Source organism: Saccostrea cucullata, unplaced genomic scaffold (genome assembly GCF_032062105.1).
Source record: "Saccostrea cucullata isolate Sc308-1 unplaced genomic scaffold, CSIRO_AGI_Scuc_v1 ctg8331, whole genome shotgun sequence".
In the NCBI taxonomy this organism is placed as follows: domain Eukaryota; kingdom Metazoa; phylum Mollusca; class Bivalvia; order Ostreida; family Ostreidae; genus Saccostrea; species Saccostrea cuccullata.
Window position 1 is genome coordinate 19,265 of NW_026927946.1, and position 11,731 is coordinate 30,995.

General features: G+C 34.3%; 2 protein-coding genes and 1 long non-coding RNA gene across 3 annotated transcripts; 1 reads left to right on the forward strand and 2 right to left on the reverse strand.

Moving 5' to 3' along the window:
• Window positions 1-687: 687 nt before the first annotated feature.
• On the reverse strand, window positions 688-2,670 carry LOC134275948 (uncharacterized). Its single transcript, XR_009993950.1, has 3 exons — window positions 2,642-2,670; window positions 1,729-1,802; window positions 688-815 (listed from the first exon to the last, which is right to left on the reverse strand). It is a non-coding gene; the product is annotated as an uncharacterized LOC134275948 (long non-coding RNA).
• A 1,338-nt stretch (window positions 2,671-4,008) lies between these two features.
• LOC134275951 (mucin-2-like) lies at window positions 4,009-6,720 on the forward strand. Its single transcript, XM_062758234.1, has 5 exons — window positions 4,009-4,079; window positions 4,172-4,321; window positions 4,488-4,627; window positions 5,286-5,382; window positions 5,501-6,720. The coding sequence occupies exons 1-5, from the start codon at window positions 4,009-4,011 to the stop codon at window positions 6,678-6,680; spliced, it is 1,638 nt and encodes a 545-aa protein (XP_062614218.1). The 3' UTR covers window positions 6,681-6,720.
• Window positions 6,721-7,441: 721 nt separating this feature from the next.
• Window positions 7,442-10,869, reverse strand: LOC134275950 (2-phosphoxylose phosphatase 1-like). The gene is made up of 2 exons (XM_062758233.1): window positions 10,658-10,869; window positions 7,442-10,117 (listed from the first exon to the last, which is right to left on the reverse strand). Exons 1-2 carry the CDS (start codon window positions 10,866-10,868, stop codon window positions 8,919-8,921), a joined length of 1,410 nt encoding a protein of 469 aa, XP_062614217.1. The 5' UTR covers window position 10,869; the 3' UTR covers window positions 7,442-8,918.
• Window positions 10,870-11,731: the final 862 nt, after the last annotated feature.

Consider the following 11,731-nt stretch of genomic DNA (forward strand, 5'->3'; position numbering starts at 1 on the left):
ATATTATTATACTTTCATGTTCAATACTAAAATCTGATTGGTTTAGACGCAGTTAACAATCCGATCTATTACCCTCAGCCTTAGCAACACATGTGGCAACGGGTAACACAACGGTAATGCCACATGCGTGGAAATTATGCGTGTACAGTTCACCGTAGAATTCTCAAAACGTCAGTTGCGCGTTTGAAAGAACCGGAATAAACTTGACGTCAATAAAAGCTTGCGTCTGATGTAGCTTACTTGAAAACAACAAACGACAGACGAAACATGCTTGCGAGTGCAGAAATAATGAAACCGCTGATGCGTCGGTTGACAATGGTTTTCCTTGGGGTGTCAATTTCAACTGTTACCCTCCAAAACAGGCACCATTTATATAATATATAACTATTATGGACTTCAGTGAATGCTCAAATTATGTCATTATAAGGACTCATGGCAATTGATATTGACCTCAGACAAAGGAAATGATAGTGACTTCACAAGCTCAGTCGCTATCACTTTCTGAGTCTTCGGTCAATATCAATTGCCATGAGTCCATATAACCATATATTATATAACTTTGTGAAGTCCGGTAATCTGATTGGTCAATACAAAGTCATTATATTTCTTAAACAATCTCTGAAAGCCAATAATGACTTTCACGTGCTGCCTCGTTTTCACTTTCAATTTAAGACTAACCTCTGCATGCTCTGTGCGAAGAGAAAATTTGGACGACTGCACATTCATTCGATAGAATTTTTTGACGCCGTAACTTGGACCCACAATGCATCACTTGTTAAAGCTACGTTCTTGCAAGAATAGCAGCAAAAGTTCAACTAAAAGTAAACATGCCCTGATTTAATGGATAAACATTGAAGATAAATATAGTAAACAAAACGTTCTTCATTTACTTTCAGCACTGTTCAGGCTTCTTTTTGGAAATGTATTACTTACATTTATAAGAGGTAATGTGACATCAGAGTCTAGACACACTAAATGTCACGTGCAGTTTAATGAGCCTGATCTAAATTATAACAAAATAAATATCTGTGCTCGCCATAACGGTTGTATCGTCAACATATTAAATTCAATTTTTCTACAATTATTAATTAATTGTGCCAAACAAATTATCATTTTCCTTCACTAATTTTCAGGTGTTCCATTTGTTTACATTTGGATTTTTTCGGTCTGACAAAATTTGATTAAGTCCTGTTTGTTGATTAATTATACAGGACCGAATGCCCTGTGTGGTAAAAAAAAACATTCGCATAGACTGTATTGATGTATGAATCACGCAGACTTCAAGTAGGCATATTTTTCAAGAAGCTTTAGTGCTTCATGATATATGTCTAGGACCACTGTATGTAAGTTGTGGGTGAGCAAATCTATAAACATTTAACTTAGCATCTAGCTACTGATAGTCCCAAATTTCTCTTCACCTAAATATAAAGAGATCGAAGAGATCGCTATAAATCTATATAACACTTTCAGTAAAGTTACACATAGTAAACTAACATAAAAACAAGATTACGAGATGTTTAGAGGGTCAGTAGCTAAATGTAAACAGGCAACGTTACATGTAAACACGCGGGCTGGTGACAGTCATGTCACCGAAAATACATGTGCCATTTTAACCGACTTAGGCCTATAAAATTTAAAATGTAGGCCCCTAAATATCCATCTGCACACAGAGTTTTCCATAAAGATAATAGGCCTAATTTATAAAGTGTAAATACAAAATAAACAAACCTCAATACTGTTTTGAGCCTCCTCGTTGATCTTGTCGTTCTTCCCTGAAATATTCTGGTTCTCTGAGTCTGTCACTGAAAATGCAGGGAACCAGCAGGCTAATTTATTAACTCGTGCACATATTTGTTGACTTAATTTTAAAAGGAAAAATACGAAATAAACTCATAAAAATATAAACGAAATTAAATAATATAAAAAAAATTAATATTACAGTTAAAAGTGGGGTTAAAACAACCAAACATTTTTCAGTTTCATTTGTTTGGGGATGGGGGGGGGGTTAAATCTCAAACGATTGTTTTATTTCTGTCACCGAATATTGCTGAAAATAATGCAGGGAACTACAGGTTATAGACTGCGACAATGAATTGTTGATTAGGCCTAATAGAAATACAAAATAAATAATGTTATGAAAAAAATGATTTTCCAACACCTTGAAATATAATCTTTAAAGTTTTCATGTACAGTGTAGGGGTAAGGTAATTGAAAAAGGGGGGGGGGGGGGGTAGTACAACCAAAACACCCTATCAGATTCAGGTTGGGCGAGGCTACCAACAAAAAATTGGTGATAAGCAAATGAAAAAAGATCATAAGGCAAAAGAAAGAAATGATCATAAGACTAAGAGGTAAACGTTATTTCTGAGGGGACCCAAGCATATAGCTTGAATAGGTGCCTCAGCTTGCGATGCTACTTTTTTCTATATTCGGCTTTGTCTTTAAATTTTGTTTGTGGACTTGTGTAAAAGAATATACTGATATCAACTTTATTTCGAATTTCCTTCAGGTTCAAATACGTATTTATAATCTTTCCTTCTTCAAAGTAAAATTACTACACCCCCCCCTCTCCCCCTCAAAAAAAATCAATGCTTGCCTTGTGTATTAAAAAAAAGTATTAAGTATTATTTAAGTTACTTACCGCAATACAACTCTTTCTCAACAATTAGGGGTGTTGAAAGGTCATTTTCTGAAAACTGAAGAGGCATTCCGATGGTATTCGGAACAAATGACGGAAAGCACTTGCTAAGAATTCAGAACTTGATGCATAAATTTAGAATATTTTTCCTCTTTAGTTTTTTAACATAAAAAATGGAAAAATAAGTCGAAGAAACACTCATTTAAAATAATTTAACGCGGAAAAAATTATATATGCAAGATTTTTTGTTAAATTGCACGTTTTCCGTGGTCTCCACAATGCTGAAAAAATATCCTTTGAAATTATACACAGGTAATACATTCTTTTCTTTTTCAGGTAATATGATAGAAATTTGACTACTTTTTAATGTTAAATCGCAGACAAAAACATCACTTTTATCTAATGGAAGACTGTTTATTTACCAAAAACACGACATTTGAAATACTCATGAGGTCAAAATATTAGGGAGACCAAAAAAGGTCGCCTTAATCCAGCGGTCTCCCTAAGCCAGATAATATATCTTCCGTGGTCTCCCTAAGCAATATTTCATATATATATATATATATATATATATATATATATATATATATATATATATATATATATATATATATATATATAAAACTTTAAAACACTTTTCGAAATATTTCAACCGTGTTACCGGCCTTCATCAGTCGTGTTTATTGCATAGCAACTCCAATTGCTATGCAATAAACACGACTGATGAAGGCCGGTAACACGGTTGAAATATTTCGAAAAGTGTTTTAAAGTTTTTTATTGTATTGACAAAAAGAGACTTTGATATATATATATATATATATATATATATATATATATATATATATATATATATATATATATATATATATATATATATATATATATATATATATATACTGTAAATCACGTTTTATTCGCGAGAACTTTATTTTCGCGTAATTACGCGAGACAATGAGCTCGCGAAAATTTCATTCTCGCGTTTAAAAGTATTCCTTATGATTATATAGAGTAAAAACAGCAATTCGTGAAAATTATGTCTCAATAATAAAGAATCAATGACTATCTCGCGAAAATAAGGTGTCGCGAAAATTTAGTGATCTACAGTATATATATATATATATATATATATATATATATATACACACACACACACATATTCAATGCATAATATCATCCATAGTCGACTCCCTTTAAGTTAAATACGTTATCAATTTTGCTAGTAATAATATAGTGTACTCAATGACAAGAAGGCTTGTATGAAAATATCAATATAATTCATAAAAAATGTGTTTTGCAGCTTGACATCCGTACCTTTATTTAAGTAGCGGCCTAATCTCAGCGAAATGGGTAGAGACTAAAATTTTAGTCTAATGTCAGACCAAAATTTTAGTCTCTATATCCATCTCCCTGAGATTAGTAGCGGCCAAGCGAGTGTACGAATGTATAATTCTATAATTTTATTTACCAAATTACAATATCCACAAGTAAAATAAACAAGTTGCCAAGATATCAGAAACCTTTTTGAACATGTAGATACGAGGAATCGGTGTTTGAGAAATGCCTGTCCAGCAGTGGAGTGTTCGATTCTCTGACGGACCCTATGGGGAACTCGGTGGATGTGAGTACCTTAGAGGGCTTGGTGTTCGCTGTTACAACAATACTACAAAGCGGGACTATATGCTCGTAAGTCAAACTGGTAAAACTGCTGTGGAGCACTATATTTTTTTTTGTTCGTGTGCGGGTGCTCATATAAATTGTCAATTTTGCTTCTACACGCTACTTGAAAGGAAGTATTTTCAACTCTCGCTTCGATCGTTAGGATAAAAGCTTCAGTTATTTTTATTTGAAGATACAAGGATGCATATGTGTCTTGTATTAAAACGGATCTACCTTCCTCCTCATATGCCGTGGATGCCCGGCTCAAAAGTGTCATCAACGTAACCAAGTTCGAATTGGAGATAAACAGCATATGCAGCACAGACATTACAAGTATGAATATTCTATATTTTAATTTTATTATACCCCCCGCTTGAAAAGCGGGAGGGTATATAGTAATCGTTAATTCCGTCCGTCCGTCCGTCTGTTACGCTTTGGGGTACCCATCTCTTATCCGCAACTCCTCTCATACCACTGAATGAAAATTGATGAAACTTTCACAGAATCTTTATTACATATTGCCATTGTGCACCTCCTATTTTACTTTTTGATCCGACACATATTTTGGGTTTCCCGGCCACAGGAAAACATGGACTTTTTCACCAGTTATAACCATATGGGAGGCGGGGGGTATCATTTAGTGAGCTCATCGCTCACAGTACCTCTAGTTTTACTTGTAATGACAAATCTAAATAATTCAAAGAAACAAAGGTGTGAGAGAAGTGAGGACAATAAAACAAAGTTTCTTACCCTATGAAGAAAAAAAGGATAAATTTAAAAGAAAAACAAGTGAAGGGTTGTGGCAGTGGGCCATGTACTGCAAATAAGTTGCCTGGTATAATATAGTCAGGACAGGCGAGCTTAATGCTGCAATTGCTTGCAAAGAAAAATACATGATTGGATTGTGTAGCGATCTATGTGAGTGGAGCAAAGGATCTGATTTTAATCAGATTGATAAGTACCAAATAAAAATCTCTTGTTTAATTTATAGGTCTGACCACTGCTGTCCAGAGTTGTGCATCAGACTTCACTACAATCAGAACTTCCTGTATAACTGTTGATTATTCCTCTGATGCCAACTTCTGTGCGTAAGTAGCATTTTTGTTACAGCTAAAATAAGATACTATTGACCAATTATTGATTTGGGAGGCACATATCAAACAGTTACTTTGAGAAATTACAACAAGCAAGAATTTCATATTGCAGAAACACAATACCTTCCCTTCTGGAGTGCCTTACAACCTATTGTGGAACAACTTTATCAGGATTTGTTCGCCAAGAAGTCATCAATACTTTTTCTCAGTCATGTTTGGATGAGTTCATTACAACAACCACTGTTTCCACCACAACTAGATCAACAACCAGCACTATTCAACCAACAACCATACAAACCACAGCAACAGAATCAACCACAATCACTCCTCAAATTTCCACTCAGACAACCACAATGGAATCCACCACCACTGCACCTCCCATAACCTCAACAGAGTCAGACACAACCACTACTAAACCCACCACAACCACTACACAACCTATCACAACCACTACTCAACCCACCACAACCACCACACAACCTATCACAACCACTACTCAACCCACCACAACCACTACACAACCTATCACTACTATGCAACCCACCACAACCACTACACAACCTATCACAACCACTACTCAACCCACCACAACCACTACACAACCTATCACAACCACTACTCAACCCACCACAACCACTACACAACCTATCACAACCACTACTCAACAGACCAGCACACAATCCACCACAACCACCACTCAACCCACCACAGCCACTACTCAACAGACCACCACACAACCCACTACAATAACAACTCAACAGACCAGTACACAACCCATCACAACCATTTCTCAACAAACCATCTCACAATCCACCACAACCACTACTCAACCCATCACAACCACTATTCAACAGACCACCACACAACCAACCACAACCACTTCTCAACCAACCACAACTGTACAGACCACCACACAACACACTACAACCACTTCTCAACAAACCACCACACAACCCACCACAACCACTACTCAACAGACCACAGCCACCACTCAACCCATCACAACCACTTCTCAACAGACCACCACTCAACCCACAACAGAATCAACTGTTACTACAACTCAGACAACAACTATACAACTCTCCACAACAGAATCTACTACTACGCAATCAACTTCCACACAATCAACGTCTACAGACTTAGAGACCACAGCTGCTACATCAAGCAGTGCCACAGCAACTCAGCCTTATCCAAACATGGACAGTGGATGTACCAAAGTTTCTGTTACTATGAAAACAATCTCATTGGTTTTATTCCTTACCGTGCTAAATTTTACTGAACCATTCCAATAAAATCTCAAATTGCTTATGACACAATAATTTATCAATGGATTTTTTTTTAATATAAAGCTTTCATTATGTTTATTTTTTTTTAATCATAATCATCTTTTCAGCTGCATATTACAGTATGCCTAGCCCAATTTCCCTCTTGTTTGAATTCCAAGTTTAAGAGTAAGAAGTATCTATCTTGAATTGAGTTTTCAGCTCAAGCAAGCTATAATAGGAGTTTGGAAGATTGAAAACTATGAATTGAAATGAATTTGGGAAAAGGGTGGAGGGAGTCATAGCCATGAATTTAACACACATTTAGCAGCTGTTGGAACAATGTCTGTTAGTACAGGGTTTACTGTTTATATATTAATATCACAGGTGCTTTACATCTTTAACCTTTCTTTTCATAAATAAAAAAATTCTCCATAGTATAATAATTACAAGGTTATTGTTAAATACTATGGAAATTTTTTTATTTATGAAAAGAAAGGTAAAAACGTCATGCCCCTGTGATCAACATTTATGAATATCCTAAATTGTTCAAATATAATAATACTGAAAAAATACAACTTAAAAGCACAAACTTTAGTCCATCTTAGTAATTTGTCCCAAAATTAACAGACTGGTCTGTTAAAATTTGTCTTTTGTGTCTTTTATGACATGAAATATTTCATTTCAAAATTAACCAATTCTTTCAGGTACACCACTTTACGGCCATAAGTAGCAGTATTGTAACTTGTAAGAAGAACCTAACTATATTTTCAGGGAACATGTTAAAAGAATTGCACAGAAAAACACCTTTATTTTCAATGTCAACAGTAAATGTTCATATGTGAATGGAATATGATTTTCAATAGCAAAAAATTTTAATTTAATAATTTGTAAAACTTTTTCAATAGTTAAATGCACATGAATAATTAGAAAGTTCAGGAAAAAAAATAAAGCCCTTCCTCATGTGAGCTGAAATCATAAATCAAAAGATAATACAAAAAATATGTTATAGAAATTGAACATGATTGTAAATATTTTCTGTTAAAGCATACTAGTATACAAAATATCACAGTGACTGAAGTTAGATACATTGGTAAGCACTAAAATAATTCAACAAAAGAAAATGATATACATTCAGAACTCCATACGGTCCAAAAATTAGGTAATATCAAAACATGTCTTGTTCAAACACCTTTCATCAGATAGAATTCAAAAAAGATATATCAATATTCAAAATGAAAGCCATAATACATTCTGATGCAAAAATATATTTTGACACAGAGAAAACATGTATGAAATGATGCTATAATGAAAAAGTAAAACATTGTCTGATGATCCCAGCTGCTATTACTGGTATGTGGCATCATGACACTGTATAAGAACTGCAAATGACAGTACTGGGGTACATGTATTATTCTCCCGCCTACCTCCATGTCCACTTTCAAAAGGTAAGATATTCGAATGATCTTTAATATTTATATGGATTTTCAAAAAATGTTACTTATTTGGGAAAACAAAGAGAGATAACTCAAAAACTTTGGTAAAACTTGTGTTTTTTACTATAGAAATCAATGGGAAACAAAAAATATTTTCAAATCATCTTCCCTCTTGTGCCCCCACTTATTCTTGACAAAAAAATTGTCCCTATTTATTCCTTAGCAAAATATTTATACTTTCTCCCTTGGAGCCACAATTGGAACAAAGTTTGACCTGCACTATCTGAGGATACCTGCATATATTTATCACTATTGATTGTTCTGATGTTCTTGAAAAGAATTTTCTTTTACATTCAAGACAACAATTTGATCCTTTTGCTGTGGCTGCACCCTATCCCAAGGGGACACAATTTGGACAAAACTTATGAACATACATTATGTCAAGAGACTTTTCTATAATTTTCTTATTTTTCCAGTAGTTCTTGAGATAAAGATTTGAAAAACATGCCACCAAATTTACATAATTCATGATTGTCTACCCTTACAACAGAGAGTGACTCTTCAGTTGAACAAACATGAACCCCTCTTTACCCGAGGGTGCTTTGGCAAGATTAAATGACTTGGTCCACTTCTTCTGGAGAAGAAGTTGAAAAATGTCAAAAATGCATAGAAAAGACCCACAGCAGCTAACTAATGAAATCATATTTTATGGACAGTATAATGCTATTTCACCCCCCACCTTCCAGTCAAACTTTGATCTTCACAATGCATATGAAAATAATAATTCAATATCCACAAACTATTCAAAATACTTACTACCAATAACAAATCATCAAGAGAAGCACTCTGAGAGGTAATCATTTAGTCCCATATTCCTTAAATGAGTATTAACAAATTGTTCAAAATACTTAAACTTGCACATTTCTAAACCTCTGCAAAATTTTAAATCCTTTGTTCTGTCAGCACCATTGTATATAATTTTCAAATAATAATGTATCTTTGATTCCTCTTCCTTGCTATACAATTCAAGGACTAGAGAGGATGCATAAGGTGTCCACTTCCCATCAAATATGCCCAACAGCATTAAAAATGGAGTCATTGTTATGTCATGTCCTGAGTATAACACAAAGTTTGTTCGGGAGCTCCGCTTGGTGACATTTTTCATTCTTAAATACATCTCCACTAGGAGAGGATGAAATCTTAGATGGTGTGTTTTTAAAAGATTTTCATTATAAAAATAATTATGTTGCATATCTGTGCTAATTAAGCTCCACAATGTGTCCAACATTTTCCTATCTACACATGAATTTCTCTGTTTATTACAAGGATAAGGAAGACTGTGACAAGCTCGCACCATCAACGCATCAAAAACATGAGTTAATGACTTAATCTCTGTGACATCCATGTGGAATATACTGGCTACTTTCCTTTTGAAGTTTGTCACTGCCTGTATTGAAGATTTACTCATCTTTCTCATATTCCTTTGAGGTGTTGCATACTTTTCCATGCCTGTACAATAACAGCGCAGTCCTGAATCCTTCTCTGAACACAGATCAGTTCTAGCTTTCTGAATTTTAACGATGGCATTGAAATCAGATAAAAAGCCAAACATAAAAGCATTTGCACTCTGATAAGTTCTAGGGTATACTGTACTCTTCACAATAATTTTTCTCTCACTGAAATTTTGTCCAAATAAATCCAACTGATCAACGTACTTGTACTTTGCTTTAAGACCATTCAGCAATGCCTGCACAGCTCCCTGTGGAGTTAAATATGACTGCCGACAATATGGTTGATTTGGATAGGGGTGCAAAAATTCAAAATTCTCATTAGCGTCCTCATTTTGCATTCTGGAGATAAACTTGCCCACAATCCAGTGTACATGTTTCTCCTTCTTTGAAAACTTACAGCTGATTCTTGGGTTAGGTCGGTCAGCTAGAGTATGAAGTGGTGTCCTATCTCCATGTCTGATCATCATCTGCACCAGCTTAAGTTTGTAACCATGTGCCCCTAGCTCTTTATGGTAATGACCTATTAAAGAATGTTAAAGTCCTAGAAAATAAAGGCTTCAAAAAATGTTTTATTAAGATTCAGATATACTGCAAGTGTACATTAATTAGCGTATTCAAAATTTAGCACAATCACTGGGTAGTGAGTGGTTAGCGCAATCATGAATTAGCGCTACACATATCCATGCTTTATATTGTATGTATAAATGATTTTTTAATGGTATTCATGAATTAGCGCATTGCTGTCCACGCCAAAACCGCTAAAATACGAAGCCCGCTTTTTTAAGTACACAAACAGTATCCAGATGGACATACCTCTGAATTAAAAGTGTCAAAATTTCTTCAATAACTACCATTCAAACAAACAAAACCAGAAAGACCTTTTGCAAACATGAATTCATCAACAAAAAAAACAAAAAAAACAGATATCCAAAATACTGGTTCAATAAATTAGTATACATGTATTACCTGAGAGTAAATACCAGAATGATGTTATTGGTCAACAGAAAGTGTAAAGGATAAATATATATACATGTAATCAATAAAATACAAATTAACCTACCAGTATCCTCTTTTAATGAGTTAGGATTGGGAAAATTACAGTATTCAAAAACCCCAGATGAAGATGTTTCTGATGATTTATTATGATTGGGAAATTTCTTAGTCTGTTCTTGAAACAATATTTGTTCTGATATTCTTTCCAGATGTTGTTTAGAGACTGGTTGGCTTGTCACTTCACTTCCATATTCTGAAAATATCAGAAATCTTTTCATTAGCCTCCACAAGACAAAAAAAAGAATAATTATAAACAGAAAATACAGGCACAAGTTGTAAGATTTTTTTTTTATTTCAAAGTTTCTCAGTCTCATAAGATGTGGAAAAAATTATATAATTTGATAGAGAGAAGAAACTGGAATATAAAGCATAGAAAGTATACATTTCTGAATACTTTAAAGATTCAGTGTATGCATCACCTACAATGAGAATAGATCCATAAATATATAGCCTACTATCATGAGCATCATCTTTATTTGGTGCATTATAATCTGTAGGATGTTTACATAATTTGGCAAAAGGACAGTAGGGTTCATGATAATATGCTAGCTTTATTAATTAAGCAATGTTGGCAAAGTCAGATTGAGGAGTGTGTAGGTCTCTTAAGATTCTAGTCAGCACTTTGCCCCACAAAGTAATTTCCCTGTTCTGGGTAACTCTGTAGAATCTGGGGGGTGCACAATGTCTTTGTTGGTGCAGGGTTCGACATTCGCGCTCGTCACCTCGTCATTTCCACCCTAAAATGATTTCGGACGACCTGATTTTCAGTCTGGCTCGCCCAAATGACAACCTGGGACAAGTTGGGAATATTTAAGCCTAATAACAATGATTAATATTTTAAACTAAACTTCATAAGACCTTCAAAACATCAGCCTAGTAGATTTTTTTCCTGCCAAATCTTCGTTCAATCAATCAGCTGATGCAATTTTTACTAAAAGTCTTGAATAAAGTTTTATTTGAGATATAAAATATGTCAACTTAGTCAACAATCACCTTAAATATAAATAGTAATAATCATCATTGTAACATTTTGCATTTCCCCTACAACTTTCTGATTATAAGAGGTATAATATGAATACAT